The 19647-nt window shown below is 39.1% G+C and overlaps 1 protein-coding gene across 5 annotated transcripts in view; it reads left to right on the forward strand.

Annotated features, from left to right (window-relative positions):
• LOC126187981 (ras guanyl-releasing protein 3-like) overlaps positions 1–19647 on the forward strand; it is a 437195-nt gene that overhangs the window by 311160 nt on the left and 106388 nt on the right. For all 5 annotated transcript variants that reach the window (XM_049929381.1, XM_049929382.1, XM_049929384.1 and 2 more), the window contains one exon: positions 16243–16540. In XM_049929381.1, the coding sequence (XP_049785338.1) occupies positions 16243–16540 (298 nt within the window). The remainder of the gene's footprint in view (positions 1–16242; positions 16541–19647) is intronic.

A 19647-nucleotide genomic window follows, 5' to 3' on the forward strand; every position in this document is an offset into this window, starting at 1 on the left:
TTGGTTTTATTGGCAACTAGTTTTGATGTTGTAACAACATCGAAACTAGCTGCCCATTAAACCAACACCTTAATACAGCTGCAGGAATTTCGTCATTTTTTAACATATATTATACTAGCTGACATCTCAAGTCATCCCTTTCAATTATGAATATACGAAGAATATTGTAATGTATCTCTTTCAAAACAGTGATAACAATAAAACTGAATATTAATTATTGTAAATGCATTTTTGGTAAATCTTAAGGAAACTGGTGTTGCACTATATATTCATTAATGGGCAGAAATAATTATAAATACTAGAAGATTTTTATTTGTCTTACCTGGTTTCCTGTAGATCGTTTTCAGTTCATTTCCATCTCATTGTCTATAGGAGTGGGCCTGTTATTGTACTGATGGAAATAAAAAAATTAAAATATATGTCAGAATAACATTTCACCCCAGGGGGCTAGCCACTCTTTGGCAGGTTCGTGCTTGGCTATCATGGGGTCCAGCCTTTGCAGAACCTTTTCCCTCTGCATTGCATGTCTATCCTACTGCTGTCCTTTTTCCCCTCCCATGGGGAACATGTCTGGAGTTTTCTGGGAATGTTCCGCTCTGTCTTTAGCTGGCATAGGAACAATCTCACCACTGTATTTCATTCCTTTTTTTTCTTTCTTTGTTCACCTTCTCCTGTCCTTCCTCCACTTCAGTATTTGAGGCTCCTCTCTTTTCTTCTTCCTCCTTGTGTGCTCCTGAAGGCTGGGCCACGCATCTGACAGGTAACAGGTGACTGGGCAACGTGTAATTCCCTGCCACGCATTGACAGGTAGGGTTTGTTCTTTTCCCCTGGTAAAGGCCAGCCAAGGGAGGGGTGATTGCCTCAGCTCATACCTTCCCAAACTGCAAATTGGTCCCTCTGTCAGGTGTTTAGAGGTGTGATCTGAGGAGTGAACAATTACCTAAGACTGGTGCGTATTCAGTTAGAAGGAGTGTGCCATCAGAAAAACTCACAATCATGGGGGATTTTCTCACAATGAGCAAATCATCATCTTTGTAGCTGACAATTACCAAATGTAAACAGAATGAAGCTCCTGATTCAAAGGCCCTCCCAGCTGCACCACAGTTCCTTGTGGTTTCACATACCAAAGACGGTCAGTCCTTTGGAACAGTAAACTGTTTCTAACTCAGAAAGGTTGTGATGCAATTGCTGGCCCTGTGAAATACTGCTCTCGTTTACGCAATGCCACTTTGCTTTTGGAGACTACTTCCAATTCTCAAACACAACTGCTTGCCGCTTCACTTTGCCTAGGCTATCCTGTTCATGTTGAGGCCCATAGAACTCTAAATTTTTCCCTTGGTGTTATTTACACTAGGCTGCTTGACGATCTGACTCAGGTCAAAATCCAAATGTGTCTCTCTGATCAGATGTCATTGCTGTCTATGGGTGAGGAAAAGGGTAGATGCCTCCTTAGTGCCCACACACATTCTTTTTCTCACATTTGATAGAGTGGCACTTCCATCCAAGATCAAAGCAGGTTACAAAGTTATCACAGTCCAAGCGTACATTCTGAACCCAATGTGCTGCTATCAGTGTCAGCCACACTCAGATGTCTTGTCAACAACCAGCCAAATGCGTAACCTGTGGCAGGGATGCACATGAGGGTGATTGTCTGCCTCCTCCTCCCTATTGCATCAACTGCAATTGGGACCATGCCACCTCCTCTCAAGATTGTCCCATGTATCTCAATGAGCAGGCAGTCCATTAGATCTGGGCAAATAAAAATGTACCTTACCTGGTTGCTCACAAGTTATCGGCTAGTCACAAATTCTGTGTTCTGCTGTGTGGCACTTACAGTACTGTTTTTGCTACATCTCGCTCCATAAACGACATGGCCACAGAGACATGCAATCTCAAATTCAGCTCTGACTTTGTGAAATCACCCAGTATCATGGTAGCATCACTGTCTCCTCATCCAGCTGTGCATCAAGCCATCAAACTCTCACCTCATGTGGTGAAGACACCAGCTACACAACCAGCAGGTCGGAAAGGACAGAAGGAATACACCCATGAAGACTTCCTATGTCCCTCCTGCCAACCAACACCTGAGTCTTCCTCTGCTAATCAGAAAGGCTTGAAGAAGTCAAACAAAGGCAAATGGTCTTCTCCTTTGCTGACTCGAAGGTCCTCTTCGAAGGTATCATCACATGATACCCTCACGCGGCCGGCCTCCATGTTGCCAGTGCATACCACCAACCATTTTTCTGTGTTGGACTCCACAGGCTGGAAGCAGAAGAGGGCCAAAGCTTACATGGACTTCATGGAGCAGGATACTTTGGCCTCTGTGCCCTCTAGCAGCAAGTCTTCACAGGCTGGCTCTCAGCAGTCATTGAGGTGACTCCCCTTTTTTTTCATCACAACTCTCCTCCAATGGAATATTCATGGCCTTCAATCCAACAAAGAGGATTTATGGCTGCTTTTAGAATCACAACATCACTTGTTCTCTGTCTTCAGGAAACAAAATTGGTCCTCATGACTGCTTTGAGCTTTCACATTTCTTCCCAGTCTGTTTTGACCCCCCCCCCCCCCCCCCAAAGTCAGCATTCCATTGCATGGGGGAGTCATGCTGCTCATATGGGATGATGTTCATAGCTATCTCATCTCCCTGACTACCCATCTTCAAGCAGTTGCAGTTCGCCTTTTGCTTCCTCACTTGACCTTTTCCCTTTGTACCGTTTACACCCCTCCGTCCTTCGATGTCACCAGGGCAGACTTCCTCCAGCTTATTGGGCAGCTACACTACCCCTTTCTGCTGCTTGGTGACTTTAATGCACACCATCCCCTTTGGTGATCTCCCATAACCTGTTCGAGAGGTGCCGTCTTGGCTTACCTTCTTAATCAACTTAACCTCTTCCCCCACATTCCTCTCAGACTTCTTGCACACCTAGTCCCATTTGGTCCTATTCTTCTGCACTGCCCAGCTTGCCATCTCAAGTGGCCCATTCCCATTGACACATACTCAAGTGACCATTTCCCATGTGCTATCCGTTTGCTGACTCCTACCCTACCTGTGTGCACACTCAAAGGGCAGCTCATTAAGGCCAACTGGAGGTTTTACTCCTCCCCAGCGATCTTTGACGAACAACGTTTCCCCAGTTGTGATGACCATATGGAATATCTTATAAACATTATCCTTACCACTGCAGAACATTCCATTCCTCACACTTCCCCTTTACCATGCTGTGTCCAGTCCCTCGGTGGACTGAGGTATGCTGCGATGCAATTCGCAGATAGAGATGTGGTCTCTGTGTTTTAACCATAATCCTATGATGGATAACTACATTCCTTATAAACAGATGCATGCACAGTGTTCTTGTATTCTTTGGGATAGCAGTAAAGCCAGCTGGATTTCATTCACTAGTTCTTTTAACAGTTCCATGTGCTCTTCTATTGTGTGAGTCAACCTGAGATGGCTCTCTGGGGCCAAGATCCATTCTCTAATTTCCTGCCTGCCAGTAGCAGACCATGTCATTGTGGACCCTCTTGGTATCTCAAAGACTTGGGTTGCCATTTTGTGGAGATTTAGAGCTCCTCCCACTATCACCCTGCCTTCCTCCGTCAAAAATGAGCAGAGGAGGCTCAGGCAATACCCTTTTTTTCTCAGAATCGTGAGTGTTACAATGCCACCTCTACTATGAGGGATCTAGATCATGCTCTCACTTCATTCTGATCCTCTGCCCCAGGGCCAGATGCTGCTCACATTCAGATGTTGCAGACCCTTCTCTTGTGGGCAAGTACTTTCTGCTTAATACATACAACTGCATCTGGACAGATGACACACTTCCCAAATGTTGGTGTGAAGCCACTGTCATTGTTGTTGTTGTTGTGGTCTTCAGTCCTGAGACTGGTTTGATGCAGCTCTCCATGCTACTCTATCCTGTGCAAGCTTCTTCATCTCCCAGTATCTACTGCAACCTACATCCTTCTGAATTTGCTTAGTGTATTCATCTCTTGGTCTCCCTCTACGATTTTTACCCTCCACACTGCCCTCCAATGCTAAATTTGTGATCCCTTGATGCCTCAAAACATGTCCTACCAACCGATCCCTTCTTCTAGTCAAGTTGTGCCACAAACTTCTCTTCTCCCCAATCCTATTCAATACCTCCTCATTAGTTACGTGATCTACCCACCTTATCTTCAGCATTCTTCTGTAGCACCACATTTCAAAAGCTTCTATTCTCTTCTTGTCCAAACTAGTTATCGTCCATGTTTCACTTCCATACATGGCTACACTCCATACAAATACTTTCAGAAACGACTTCCTGACACTTAAATCTATACTCGATGTTAACAAATTCCTCTTCTTGAGAAACGCTTTCCTTGCCATTGCCAGTCTACATTTTATATCCTCTCTACTTCGACCATCATCGGTTATTTTACTCCCTAAATAGCAAAACTCCTTTACTACTTTAAGTGTGTCATTTCCTAATCTAATTCCCTCAGCATCACCCGACTTAATTTGACTACATTCCATTATCCTCGTTTTGCTTTTGTTGATGTTCATCTGATATCCTCCTTTCAAGACACTGTCCATTCCGTTCAACTGCTCTTCCAAGTCCTTTGCTGTCTCTGACAGAATTACAATGTCATCGGCGAACCTCAAAGTTTTTACTTCTCCTAAACCCAGTAGGGACAAACACCTTTGTTCGAGCTACTGCCCCATTTCTCTCACCAGCTGTTTGCAGGGTGATGGAACGTACAATTCACGCCCAGCTGATATGGTGGGTCAAGTCTTGCAATTTACTAACCACTGCTCAGTGTGGATTTCAAGCACATCTTTCTGCAGTTGACCATCTTGTCACTTTGTCCACCATGTAATGGACAGTTTGCTGCAGAAATCCCAGACTGTGGCTGTGTTTTTCGATTTGGAGAAAGCCTACAACACCTGCTGGAAGACTGGTATCCTCTGTACTCTCTAGATGTGTGGCTTCCATGACTGTCTGCCCAGTTTCCTACAGGAATTTTTAAAACACCAAGTTTTCAAGGTACGTGTAGGCTCTGCCTTGTCAGACATCTTTATTCATGAAAATAGTGTGCCTCAGGGCTCTCTCCTCAGCGTCATTCTCTTTGCTATCACCATTAGCACTATAATCACCTGTCTCCCACCAGGCATCTTCGGCTCCCTTTTCATTGATGACTTTGTTATCTATTGCAGTTCTCCATGGACTTGTCTTATTGAGTGGCATCATCAGTGGTGTCTCGATCATTTTTACTCATGGAATGTTGACAATGGCTTTCGTTTTTCCACCAACAAAACTGTTTGTGTGAATTTCTGGTGGCACAACTGATTTCTTCCCCCATCTTTTCATCTTAGGTCTGTTGCTCTGCCATTCATTGAAACTATGAAATTCCTGGGGCTCATGCTCGAGAGGAAACTTTCTTGGCTCTCCCATGTGTCTTACCTGGCAGCCTGCTGTATACAGCCACTCAATGTCCTATGTATCCTCAATGGTACTTCCTAGGGTGCAGATCGAACCACCCTGCTCCATTTGCAGTGGTCCTTTGTCCATTTGAAACTAGACTATGGGTGTTTTGTTTTTGCATCAGCACAGCTGCCCCTCTTATGTTGGCTCAATACAATCCACCATTGTGGCATCTGTTTTGCCACTCTAGTGTTGGCTGAAGAGCCAACACCATGTTACTAGAGAAGGCCGAAATGCACGTGTTTTAGCTCACGCAGGCTGGCGTGAGGAGGGAAGAACTATACTGACGTGAGGTCTGGAACATGACAAGGAATTAGAATTCAGAAAGCGAATGTAATTAGTTGCATACTTAACTTTAATCCATTAATGATGAATGTCGCTCTTGATGGTACATGAGTCACAATATTATCTGTTCAGAAGACATAGTAACTCAATATGGCGCCTTGCTAGGTCGTAGCAAATGACGTAGCTGAAGGCTACGCTAAGCTGTCGTCTCTGCAAATGAGAGCGTATGTAGTCAGTGAACCATCGCTAGCAAAGTTGGCAGTACAACTGGGGCGAGTGCTAGGGAGTCTCTCTAGACCTGCCGTGTGGCGGCCCTCAGTCTGCAATCACTGATAGTGGCGACACGCGGGTCCGACGTATACTAATGGACCGTGGCCGATTTAAAGGCTACCACCTAGCAAGTGTGGTGTCTAGCGGTGACACCACAGCCACTTGTGCCTTTTACACTAGCCCAGTTGAAGGTCTGTAGGAAGAACCTGCCAAACCACTGCTGTCTTGCTGCCATAACTTTCTCTTCAGCAAATATGCATGCCATTTGTCTGCATGCATGGCCACTCATCCTATGCCACCTTCTTTGATGACTCCTTTGATTGCCAGTATGGCACTTACATTCCTGTTTGTTTTTGCTGTCTGATTTATTGGTTCTTTTAGTGAATGGCACACGTGCTGTTGACCACATTTTACTTTTTATCTTTTGTACGAATATGGTAAAGGCCATTTAATTTTAGCTCTGGACTTCAATTTCTCTATGACATATTTTATAGACCTTTCTCCACAGCCCTGGTTTTAGATGCCTTATCTTCTGTCAATTTGGATTGACGTGTAGTCATTTTTAACTTTTCTCTTTGTTGTCATTTTCTAGTTTTGAAGTTTTAACATGGACGTGTATGACCCTAGTTTTTTGCACCCTAAAAAGAAAAAAGAATAACATTTGACAAAGCCCATCAGAACAAGAGTGACTGAACCTAAGACTCTGAACATATGACCTTCTGAGTAACTTCTGAATGCAGTTAGCATTATTTGGTTCCATTTAGAATCTTCCTGAAAGAAACACTTTTTAATTACAACAGTTTCCTAATTAAAACATAAATTTCAATAATTGTATAAATGTACAAAAACAGTATTTGTTATTTAAATTAATTTCAAATTTATATTTGAAAGCTCTAGAATTTGCAAGTTTATTTTGAAAGCAATGTTTCTGAAAGAAATATTTTTTGATAAAAATCAATTATTCTTTTGTCAGGAGATGACAACGTTTTTCCCATTAAAATATGTGATGTTAATTCAAATAACTTTTGTTTCTGTAGAAATCTGACATAACCTCTATTTTTTATGTTGTAATTTTGTGATTTTTAAAAATTAATGTGCTGCAATGAAACTAATTACATTCCTTCAAACAAATGACAGAAATTAAACCACAAATTTTTTCCAAACAATTTTAAACCTAACTTTTTTAGTTTCAGAAATTTGTTTGTCCTTCATTACTCCAACAGATTTTATAATAGAGGACAAAAGTGTTTAACAGATAGATAGATCTTTCTTTTTTATTCCTAGGTAGCTCCTCTGTTCCAGAATCAATGATGAGACAATGAACTTTTATTACTATGTGTTATACATAGGGGAGAGTGTTGTACTCAGTGTGCCTACTAGCACATGACGTTTTTTGGTGAGAACTTCAATCTAGTAACTTGCTTTGGAATGACATGAAGGAGACCAGCATTACCTGTTTCTGCCATGTTCTAAAGCTTTTGTTGTTGCTAGACACAAGACTGTGTTTTGTGCAGCATTTATAAATATTTTGCATTATAGTTCTGTATAATATGATAAAGCTATATTGTTAATTTTTCAGTTACAGAATTTTATGGCAAGTAAAATTCTATGTATTTTTTTAAAAACTAGTTATATAGCACAGGTTCTAAAGCTTTACTTTGTTGTTTGTGCACCGTTTTGTACTTTGCTACAGGAGAAGGTCTTTAATCATGGAACTTGTGGTATTTGCAGATTAACCAATTTAATTGTCCTGAAAATGGAAATTTGTATTTGTTCCCAATAGCTTCAATTTGCATTTAACATGCAAATTGTTTTTGGTACTTCTGGTTAATTTGGTTTCTATTTCTAATGTTTTTTGTGGTAGAGTAATAATGTAACAGACAGATGACTAAAACTACAGTACTGACATGACTTTCTAGATTGCAACACTCTTAAATTTCAACAGAACATTTGTTCCTGGCTACATATTGTACCTTGTAACATGTTTTTACACTTGGAGAAAGCTTAATTTTCTAGAATAGGTTGTGTAATTGCAGAAAAAGACAGTAGCTCATAAAAAGTGGATGGCATCATTTAAAACTGATATAAGAAAAGATATTACTCTTCTATTATGGGGCTGGATAGAAGTGAAAATCTGAATAGCATTGCAAAATAAGACACTTCCCTGCAAACTGCACGAGTTACCTAAAAGAAAATGCTTCTGTTAGTTACAACCCATACTGCATGAAATGATTAAATTTTTATGTGATCATCCATATCAGAGCATAAACACACAATTTCATTTTGTACAGTATGCCAGATTTAGATCAACTACTTCATTAAAGGAATTTTGCCTATCCCCTGAGACACTTCATACTTTAAATCCTAGTCTCACATAGTGTTATTTTATACAATTTCAGCTAAGCAATAATGACCTTTCAGCACCAGAATATTTCTGGTCATACTTTGAATGAAGCATAGTGTAGAATTCTTTGGGGCTCCAGCTGGATAACAAGTTAATATGGAGTCTATACATGTATAAACTAATTAAGAAGCTCAATTCAGCATGTTACACCTTTACAGGCAGCTCCCATTGTACCAATGAAAAGAAAGAGTTTTGTGTTATGTTGTATATTTTCACTCTCTGTTGCTACTTGAATTATCTTCTGGGGCAGTGCATGTAAAGCAAATAAAAGCTTTGTTAAGCAGAAGCAAGCAGTAAGAATATTGGGTAAGGCAGATAATATTATATCTTGCAGAAGCCTTTTTAAGAATCTTGAGAGTCTAATACTCACCTCCCAATACATTTACTCCTTCATTGTTTTTGTTGCTGGTAATAAAAATAGTTTCAGCCAAACAGTGACAAAAGACACCAAAAATAATTCCTATGTAGGCTCTGCTTCTTGTCTAGGTTTCAGAAAGGAGGTATGTACGGTACTTTGATCCTAAGTTGTTCAACAAGTTCCCATATAACATAAAGCAAGAAATTGAGAGCCCCTACCAATTCAGAAAAAAGTAAAACATGTCTGTTTACTTACCTTTCCTAAATATGTTCTGAATATCTAGATTCAGATCAAAAATTTCTGTTAACACCACAGCATATAACACTGTTTTATACAGGGTGGTCCATTGATTGTGACCGGGCCAAATATCTCATGAAATAAGCATCAAATGAAAAAACTACAAAGAATGAAACTTGTCTAGCTGAAGGGGGAAGCCAGATGGCACTATGGTTGGCCCACTAGATGGCGCTGCCATAGGTCAAATGGATATCAGCTGCATTTATAGGAACCCCCATTTTTTATTACATATTCATGTAGTATGTAAAGATGTTTTAGTTGGACCACTTTTTTGCTTTGTGATAGATGGCGCTGTAATAGTAACAAATATATGGTTCACAATTTTAAACGAACAGTCATTAACAGGTAGGTTTTTTAAATTAAAATACAGAACGTAGGTATGTTTGAACATTTTATTTCGGTTGTTCCAACGTGATAAATGTACCTTTGTGAACTTATCATTACTGAGAACGCTTGCTATTACAGTGTGATTACCTGTAAATACCACATTAATGCCATAAATGCTCAAAATTATGTCCATCGACCTCAATGCATTTAGCAATATGTGTGGCGACATTCCTCTCAACAGCGAGTAGTTCGCCTTCCGTAATGTTCACACATGCAGTGACAATGCGCTGATGCATGTTGTCAGACATTGTCGGTGGATCATGATAGCAAATATCCTTCAACTTTCCCCACAGAAAGACATCTAGGGACATCAGATCCGGTGAACGTGCGGGCCATGGTATGGTGCTTCGACAACCAATCCACCTGTCATTAAATATGCTATTCAATACCGCTTCAACCGCACGCAAGCTATGTGCCAGACATCCATCATGTTGGGAGTACATCGTCATTCTGTCATGCAGTGAAACATCCTGTAGTAACATCGGTGGAACATTATGTTGCCATCAATAAAATGGGGCCATTTACCCTTCCTCCCATAGGACTGCACCACACATTAAGCCGCCAAAGTCACTGATGGTCTACTTGTTGCAGCCATCATGGATTTTCCGTTGACCAATAGTGCATATTATGCCAGTTTACGTTACTGCTGTTGGTGAATCACGCTTTGTCGCTAAATAGAAAGCGTACAAAAAGTCTGTCATTGTCCCATAATTTTTCTTGTGCCCAGTGGCCGAACTGTACATGACTTTCAAATTCATCACCATGCAATTCCTGGTGCATAGAAATATGGTACAGGTGCAATCGATGTTGATGTAGCATTCTCAACATCAACATCAACGTTTTTGAGATTCCTGATTCTCGCACAATTTGTCTGCTACTGGTGTGTGGATTAGTTGTGACAGCAGCAAAAACACCTACTTGGGTGTCATCATTTGCTGCAGGTCTGGTTGATGTTTTACATGTGGCTGAACACTTCCTGTTTCCTTAAATAATGTAACTATCCGGCGAACGGTCTGGACAGTTGGATGATGTCATCCAGGATACTGAGCAGCATACATAGCACACACCCATTGGGCAGTTTGATCACAATAGCCATACATCAACACGATATCGACCTTTCCACAATTGGTAAATGGTCCATTTTAACACGGGTAATGTATCATGAAGCAAATACCATCCACACTGACAGAATGTTATGTGATACCACGTTCTTATATGTTTGTGACTATTCAAATGGTTCAAATAGCTCTGAGCACTATGGGACTTAACAGCTATGGTCATCAGTTCCCTAGAACTTAGAACTACTTAAACCTAACTAACCTAAGGACATCACACAACACCCAGTCATCATGAGGCAGAGAAAATCCCTGACCCCGCCGGGAATCGAACCCGGGAACCCAGGCATGGGAAGCGTGAACGCTACCGCACGACCACGAGCTGCGGACTTGTGACTATTACAGCGCCGTCTATCACAAAGCAAAAAAAGTGGTCCAACTAAAGCATTCATATTTCTTTACGTACTACACGAATATGTAATAAAAAATGGGGGTTCCTATTTAAAAAATGCAGTTGATATCCATTTGACCTATGGCAGCGCCATCTAGTGGGCCAATCATAGCGCCATCTTGTTTCCCCCTTGAAGCTAGACAACTTTTGTTCTTTGTAGTTTTTTTGTTTGATGCTTATTTCGTGAGATATTTGGTTCAGTCACTATCAATGGACCACACTGTATAAAGCTGTATGACAAGTAATGATGTCTTATAAATGGTATGTCATTTTGAACATGCAGTATGTTTCCAGAATGAGATTTTCACTCTGCAGCGGAGTGTGCGCTGATATGAAACTTCCTGGCAGATTAAAACTGTGTGCCCGGCGAGACTCGAACTCGGGACTTTTGCCTTTGGCGGGCAAGTGCTCTACCATCTGAGCTACCGAAGCATGACTCACGCCCGGTCCTCACAGCTTTACTGGCAGAAGTAAAGCTGTGAGGACCGGGTGTGAGTCGTGCTTCGGTACCTCAGATGGTAGAGCACTTGCCCGCGAAAGGCAAAAGTCCAGAGTTCGAGTCTCGGTCGGGCACACAGTTTTAATCTGCCAGGAAGTTTCATACAGTATGTTCATTACATGCAAGATAAAGAAGTTTCTGTATGTAAATGAAAAACCACCCATGCTCTCTTTTACTGTGAACTACTTGAGAAGGATAAATAAGAAATGCAGCATAAAGAATATAAAACTCTTCTGCCATGTCTTATACCTACATAACAAAATGAGTGTTCATTAACACAAAGGAGAATGGAGGAAATGCACATGGAACCCTTACACCATTTACCCTGAAGTATAAATTCATCACCCTCAAACTATAATATGTGTATACTTAGATGCAGAGAAATTTTAAAACAAATATGGCTCATCATTTGACATGATTCATATGATGAATACTGTAAAATGCAAACTTTCATGTCCAGAAAGATTTAAGTTATTAAAATTCTCTGCACTGTGCTCAAGCAACCAATCTTCTGTAATGCAAAATATCTAGGGACAACCACTGGCATGAAGTGTGCAGTTAGTGGAGTTCTTCATAACATCTATACCTTTCATGGTTTGTACTTCACAGTCAGCTATGCCACCAGTTATCAACTATTCTTGTGTACAGTTTGGAAAACTCTCTACACTCAATGTCTCTTGATGAGACTCTAAAGGCCTTTTCATCTACATCCTGTTTCACAGCCAACTGTCTTGTTTTCAATAAACATTAATATAGGCAGCATATGAACATTCAGAAAACATCATCATTTCTATGATCTTTGTGTCCAGCCTGTGTCCTATCATAATCTTCATTTTATCAAAGTCATTTAAATCTTCAGCTTTCATTATTTTCTATACACAGAGTTGACCAAATTGTTTATATTCTTCCTTGTTGTGAGTGGCATAGATAGGTAGTTTGGCAGCTGGTGCAGAATTTTGTCACCCCCACCCCCTTCCACCCCATCTTCATCAACTACACAAAACATCAAATACTTTTTTTCATGGGGAAGCATTTTTTTTGGTACAGTTAGTTAAGTAAGCAATGCATAATGCTAACTATTTTTCAAAAAGTTTTTACAAACAGAAATAAATAAATAAAACATATTTTTTTTAATATTACAGTTGAAGTGGTTATTAATTAAGCATAGAAATAACTAAAGATCTGTTTAGTGGTATGTGGCTTTAACATGTACCACAGAATCTCTTCCTTCTAACTTTTTCTGGTGCAAATTTTGAAATTGCATCATCAAAGTCAACATATTTAGCTAAACTATTTTTAGTTGACAAAACTGCTAAACAATAAAGTTGTGCTTGTCTCATAGTAGACCTAAGATAATTACACAGGACAATTCATAAATAATGCACACTAATTTTTCTTACTTACACGTTTATTTATTTATTTCAATATCTCTTTATAGTTCTTCAATATAGTGTCCCTGCTGTCCTATGACTGAATTCAAACATCTCAGAGGCTCTAATATTCTATCCGGGACACTACTTCTGGTTCATCTGTTGAATGGCTCAGGTTACAGTGGTAGAAAGCTCTTCCAGAAAAAGATAATAACATCCATGCATAGGTTTTTTTAACTTGTTGAAGTCTGGTGGACACATATCCCAGCTGTAGCGTGCATGTGGCAACTTTCCCATCTATATTTGTGAAGTTTTTGGCTACAAAATCACCAACATATGGGTTAGCATTGTAATAGAGAATGAGTGGCCCAGCCTCAAGCAACTGAGCAACTGAGGATGGGTTTTGTGCATTTTCATGTGCAGGTTTTGCATGTAGTTATGATAATACAATGCTGTGACACTTGTTCCACATGGGACTCTGTCATGATGATCATAAGTAAAAATCATCATTTGCCTGAGCTTTGCTTGAGCACACCAAAATTTTTTTGGACATGGAGAAGCCGAAGCTCTCCACTCATTGGACTGTGATTTTAGCTGCAGTTCAAAGTCTCTAATCGACATTTCATCAGTAGTGACATTCAATACAAGAATCCTTGACCTTCATGCCAAATCATTGTCTGAGCAAGGTTGCAACGTCCAAGAATTTCTGCTTTTCTTCAGCAGTCAAACCATTTGGGATCCATATCACAGAAATTTTTCTATTCTTCATATCATGTCTCAGAATAGGGAATACTGATGCTGGGGGAATTCCTGTGACTTCAGACAGTTACTCAAAAGTCACATTTCAATCCTTTTCAAGAGCATCTGTCACAAGTTTCACACTTCATTTATTTTCTGTCATTTTTGGCCTTCCAGGTTCTGGATAATTGTCTATGCTGATATGAACACCACAAAAATTATTAACCAAATGTGACCACACCCGGCCATCCTGATTTAGGTTTTCTGTGATTTCCCTAAATCGCTTCAGGTAAATACCAGGATGGTTCCTTAGAAAGGGCATGGCTGACTTACTTCCCTAATCTGATGAGACCGATGATCTCACTGTTTAGTCTCCACCACCAAATTTTAACAGCTTCCAGAAATCTTCGGAGTGAAATTTTGTGCAAGGATACCATTTTCAGGAATCTTATCATAATTTTCTAATGAACTTTTCATGGTCATAGGAGGCACCATTTCTGAAGTTTTGATTAGAATCATGTGCTCCAAAACAGCAAAACTATCTTATATATGTTCCATGATTTGCAATAGGTGTAAATTTCGTTTAGAAAGCTGATATTGAAGGAAACTGTAATTTAACATACACTGGTGTCCAAAAATACAACAACAAACCACTATTTCCCCATCCTGTGTCTAATTCAGGATATAATCATACAAATGTCGACAGATACAATCGTATTCTGCACAGAAGACGGCATTCCACTCAATGGACAACCAAGTCAACTATGACATCAGGACACCTATCAAATGGGTTAGTGTTTGCCGGATAGTCCCACATCCGCAATCTCTGTATACACAGTCGCTGATGTTTCAGCATGGCACAAAGAAGATGCCTACCAGACTCTCTGCTGTGGAGGGCTACAAGAAGAATGGAAGCAGGACAGTCACAAACTGATGAAGAATGATGGCTTAATGTGAATTGTTCTGTTGTGTCTCGGATGTGGCAACAATTTATATAGTCCAAAACTGTACCCCAAAGAACAGGGCAGAGCCAACCACATGTGATATCAGAAAGAGAAAACCATTATTTGGATGTAAGTGTACGATGGTACTGCCTTAGCACTACATGGCAATTGGCATCTGATGTCACAGCATCCACTGGACATGTTGTATCAAAGGCTTCACCAGAATGGCCTTTATTGTTAGAGACCTGCTGTATGTGTACCTCTGATGCATCTTCACAGAAGGGAATGTCTAGATTGGAGGTGTCAACATGCCACCTGGTCGATCGAACAGTGAACCAATATTCTTTTCACAAATGAGTCCCAGTTTGATCTGGAGAGTGAATCTTGATACATTTGCATCACGAGGGAATGTGGTACACAATTTGTGACCCAAACATTATGGAAAGAGACAGATATCGAGGAGGATCCCTATTGTTGTGGGCAGGGATTATGTTGACCACATGAACACCTCTTCATGAAAATGTGTGGGTGAATCAGCAAGGTTTAACTGCTGTCAGGCATCATGACAAGATCTTGGGACCTCATGTGCAGTTGTTGCAAGATGGTGCATGCCCAGACTTCGTCTTAATGGATAGTAATAATCAACCTCATAAAGCAAGAGCTATTTGCCTCAACATCAGACTGATGATATCATTCAAAGCATTCCCCATCATTTTCAGGCCTGTATTGCTGCCAGAAATGGTCAAACCCCATCCTGAGCACATTAACCAGTTATCAGAATGTGTGTGCAAATCCATTAAGTTGAAAAAAAGAACATTTTTGTCTACCGTTACGCCTATTTCAGTTGTTTATGTCATGTATTCTTTACATTATTTCTACTTTACTATCACCTGTTTATAAAGTTTTGTGGCAAAATAAACAAAATCTTGCAAAATTTCCATTTGTTGCTTTAATTTTGGACACCAGTGTACGTACATTGGTTCATTTATTCAGTTTCACATTTTGCATAAAAACATATTTTTGAATTCAGGTGATGCTAAACTGGATATCTCCTCCATTCACAATCTGAATTATTTTACAATCACTGTACCTTTGCTAATAATTGATACATTTTCTTTATTTTACAATCTCTCATCTCTCCTTTCCACATAATAGTAATATCACAAAAACACTCACAGCACAAACAGATTGTAAAACCGGTTTAGTGAACGATTAGCTATATTGACAATAACTACTGTACAAAAAATTTATCTATTGGTCTAAGATAATTGACATCACAGTCTCACATATTGTGTGAGAATCATTTTTGTTTACACACTATTTTAGTGATAGAAGACTCCTACACATGCAGAAGTGTCAGACTCACTCCATAAGCTCTCTCATTGCCCACCTGCTCCCACAAAAATGAACAATGAGAAAAAAAATTTCACAACTTATGCTATAGAGCCTAGTAAGTTTTGTCATCTGCTTGGAGTTGGTACTCAGTGTGAAATGCACTTCCTCACACCTCCCTAGTTACATCTTGGCTTATTTTATATCTTCAATATCACACCATGTCCTTTCTATGTTTCTGGAACCTCTTTCCTATGGCAGAGGGATATTCATAATTTTTTAACTCACCAGTATCTGAAATCAATGTTACCTATGTTCATACATGTTTCATACTGCATACAAATTTTACCAAAATTTTGATGTATATTGATAAAATTTATTTTGTTACAGGTACTGGATTCTATCATTTCCCATGCATTTTGATCTGGAATATGAACTGGCAGACACATTAAAAGAATTCCAAGCAGTTCTCACTCCAACTTCAGCTGAACTCGTAGACCTGTCCCAAGTACAAACATATGACTGGATGCGTCATATGTCAATACGAGACAGCCATTCAGTACATCTGCATCAACATGGCAATAAAGAGCACAACAGAAAAGTGTCTTTAGTGTTCAGCCATTTGGAACCATTACAGATAGCTGAGCACATTACATACCTGGAGCACAAGGTCATAAGAAGGATAACTGTAAGGAAAATTTATGTGTTTCTTATTTTTTCAGTTTATTGATTGTTAATAATTTTTCAGTTTATTCATTATTAATAATTAGATATTTGGAAGTTGTAGCTTATGACAATAACCTTTAATGAAGTTTCAAACAGCTGAATAATAGAATAAATAAGGAGAAAACAAACATCATTTGAAACAATAGAAACTCTAGGTTGGAATATCACCAATGTAAGGAAAAGATAGATTGCTACTTTCCATAAAGATAGTACATTAAGTTTGCAGACAGATACAGTTAAGACACTTACACTTTAGCTTGTATGAATGAATATGAATTTGTTTCTCATTCTTTTTCTGATTAAAGCTGTGGCCGAAAGCTAATGTGCAAGTGTCATTTAATTGCATTTGTCTGCAACTTAATGTGACATCTTTACAGTAAGTAGCAATCTATCTTCTCCTTACATTGTTGAAACATCATTTGAGTTATGTTACACCTGCATCAATCCTCGTCAAACCACTGTAAAGTGCATGGCAGAGATTCTTCCCATTATGCCATATATTTAGGTTTCTTTACATTCCATTCCAATATGGAGCACAGGAAGAATGACTTATTAGATGCATCTGTACACACCATGATTAGTCTAATCTTGCCTTTACAGTGCCTAGGGTAACAACACATAGAGACTACTGTATATCCCTAGATTCCTTGTTCAATACAGTTCTTGAAACTTTGTAAATAGGCTTTCACAAGATAGTTAACATCTATCTTAATGTTCATACCAGATACAGTTTTTCAGCTTCTCCGTAGAACACTCCACTGGTTCAAACAGAGCTTTGACCATTGATGCAGTCCTTCTTTGTATGGGTGCAATATCCCTTGTTAAATCTTTTTGATATGATTGATCAGTATTCCAGTATGGGTCACACTGTTATTTTGTTACAAGAGGTTCATAACTCATTGCAGAGTTTCAGCACATGTACTGCATGACAGGAAAATCTTGAGATATTTGGAAGCAAGAAAAGCACCAAAAAACTGGCCTTTTTTTTAGATTTCCTAGATTTCCAGAAAGCATTTGACACAGTGCCCAATTGCAAACTGTTAACAAAGGCCCAAGCATGTAGCATATGGGGAAACCATCACTGATGAGTGACTGTAAGAGGATATAGGATGATTAGTCAGAATTTATATTTAGTATTATGAATGGCAGCTTGCTCTGAATGTGGAAAAAAGATGAAGTAATGTTTATGAGTAAGGAAAACACTCTTGTAATGTTCAGATACATTATTAGCAGTGAGTGACCTGACACAGTCACATCAATTAACACTGCAAAGCATTATGAAATGGAATGAGCAATAGGAAAGACTAATGATCAGCTTTGGTTTATTGGAAGAATTCTAGGAGAGTAGCTCACATGTAGAGGAGACTGCATATATAACACTTATGTGACCAATCTTTGAGTCTTGCTCAAATGTTTTGGATCCCCATTAGGCTGTATTAATTCTTTATGACCATTCAAAAGAGTTTTGGCTATCCTTGTCTTGTGGGTTTCTGTGTACCAGGTTCTCCTCATTGTAGATCATGCTTTGTGCCTTTACTGGCCTGTCTGGTGCCTCCTAAATCTCACTGAAGTTCTTTTTCACCTTGCTTCTTCTTTATGATTACTAGGAAATTTAAACAGTTGTAAAATGACTGTACACAATGAAGTAGGGATTAATTTTCACTTTATGTATATTTATTATCTATAAACACTTCAGATGATCATCTTGCTTCTTATTAATTATTTAAACTTAATATCACAGGTCAGTAAGTCACACAGGGTATCATTAGCCTACTGAATGTTTATAAGTGACATCATAAACAAATTGTTTTGAAAAGAATTTTGCATATTTACTCTAAGACAGTCTGACTGACATAGAACATTACATTAAGATTACTAAATATTCACTGACTAACAATGTAGTAGCTGGTTAATTGAGTACTAACCACTGATTGGCTTAGAAGTTCATGTGTTGACTATTTTGTGCATAGTACTTACATAAAGGCATTTGTAAGACAGATATTGCACAATACTAACATTTAAAGCTATTATGCTTTTCATATTTATTTTCTTTCTTTCTTTCTTGTTCCGGTGATCCATGTTGTGACAGTATCACAGGATATGGAACGTGTCAGAAATCTATGGTAGCACATAAAAACAAAACAAAATGATTTCGTATTACAGTAAACAGCAACTTAGGTTCAACTACAGAAAATTAATTTTGAGAGATAAATAAATATTACAAAATAATAAGTGTTACAGAAAATAAATATTGCAAAATATGTTTACAATAAACAATAGTCAGGATTACAAATATAGATTTGGGCACATATTTGCATTTAACAATACAAGAAATGTTAAACACTGTAGTTCTGGAACTTTTCTATCATGTCTGCTTGTGTCTGTATATGTGTGGATGGATATGTGTGTGTGTGCGAGTGTATACCCGTCCTTTTTTCCCCCTAAGGTAAGTCTTTCCGCTCCCGGGACTGGAATGACTCCTTACCCTCTCTCTTAAAACCCACATCCTTTCGTCTTTCCCTCTCCTTCCCGCTTTCCTGATGAGGCAACAGTTTGTTGCGAAAGCTTGAATTTTGTGTGTATGTTTGTGTTCGTTTGTGTGTCTGTCGACCTGCCAGCACTTTCATTTGGTAAGTCACATCATCTTTGTTTTTAGGTATATTTTTCCTACGTGGAATGTCTCCTTCTATTATAACCATATTAAATGATCCTTAATTCTTGAAGGGAAGGCGTTAAAATCTTATAGCCAGTGAAGTGGACTCCTTTCTGTACCATACTTAGATTTGCCTGTTCATAGAGGATATCATGTTTCCTTCTTTTCTCATGACCATGATACTCACTATTCAGTTTAAAAATGGATTTTTCTTTCCTTATGAAGCACATCAGAGAGAATATATATTGTTCAGTGGATGTAAGGATTCCAAGTTTCTTAAAAAAATTCCTACATGTAGTCGCAGGATGGACTCCACACATGATCCTTATGGCTCTTTTTTGTGCACACAGTACTTTTTTAGCCAGTGACTGATTACCCCAAAATACAATTCCATATGCCATAATGGCATGAAAGTA

Source organism: Schistocerca cancellata, chromosome 5 (assembly GCF_023864275.1).
Source record: "Schistocerca cancellata isolate TAMUIC-IGC-003103 chromosome 5, iqSchCanc2.1, whole genome shotgun sequence".
Lineage (NCBI taxonomy): Eukaryota > Metazoa > Arthropoda > Insecta > Orthoptera > Acrididae > Schistocerca > Schistocerca cancellata.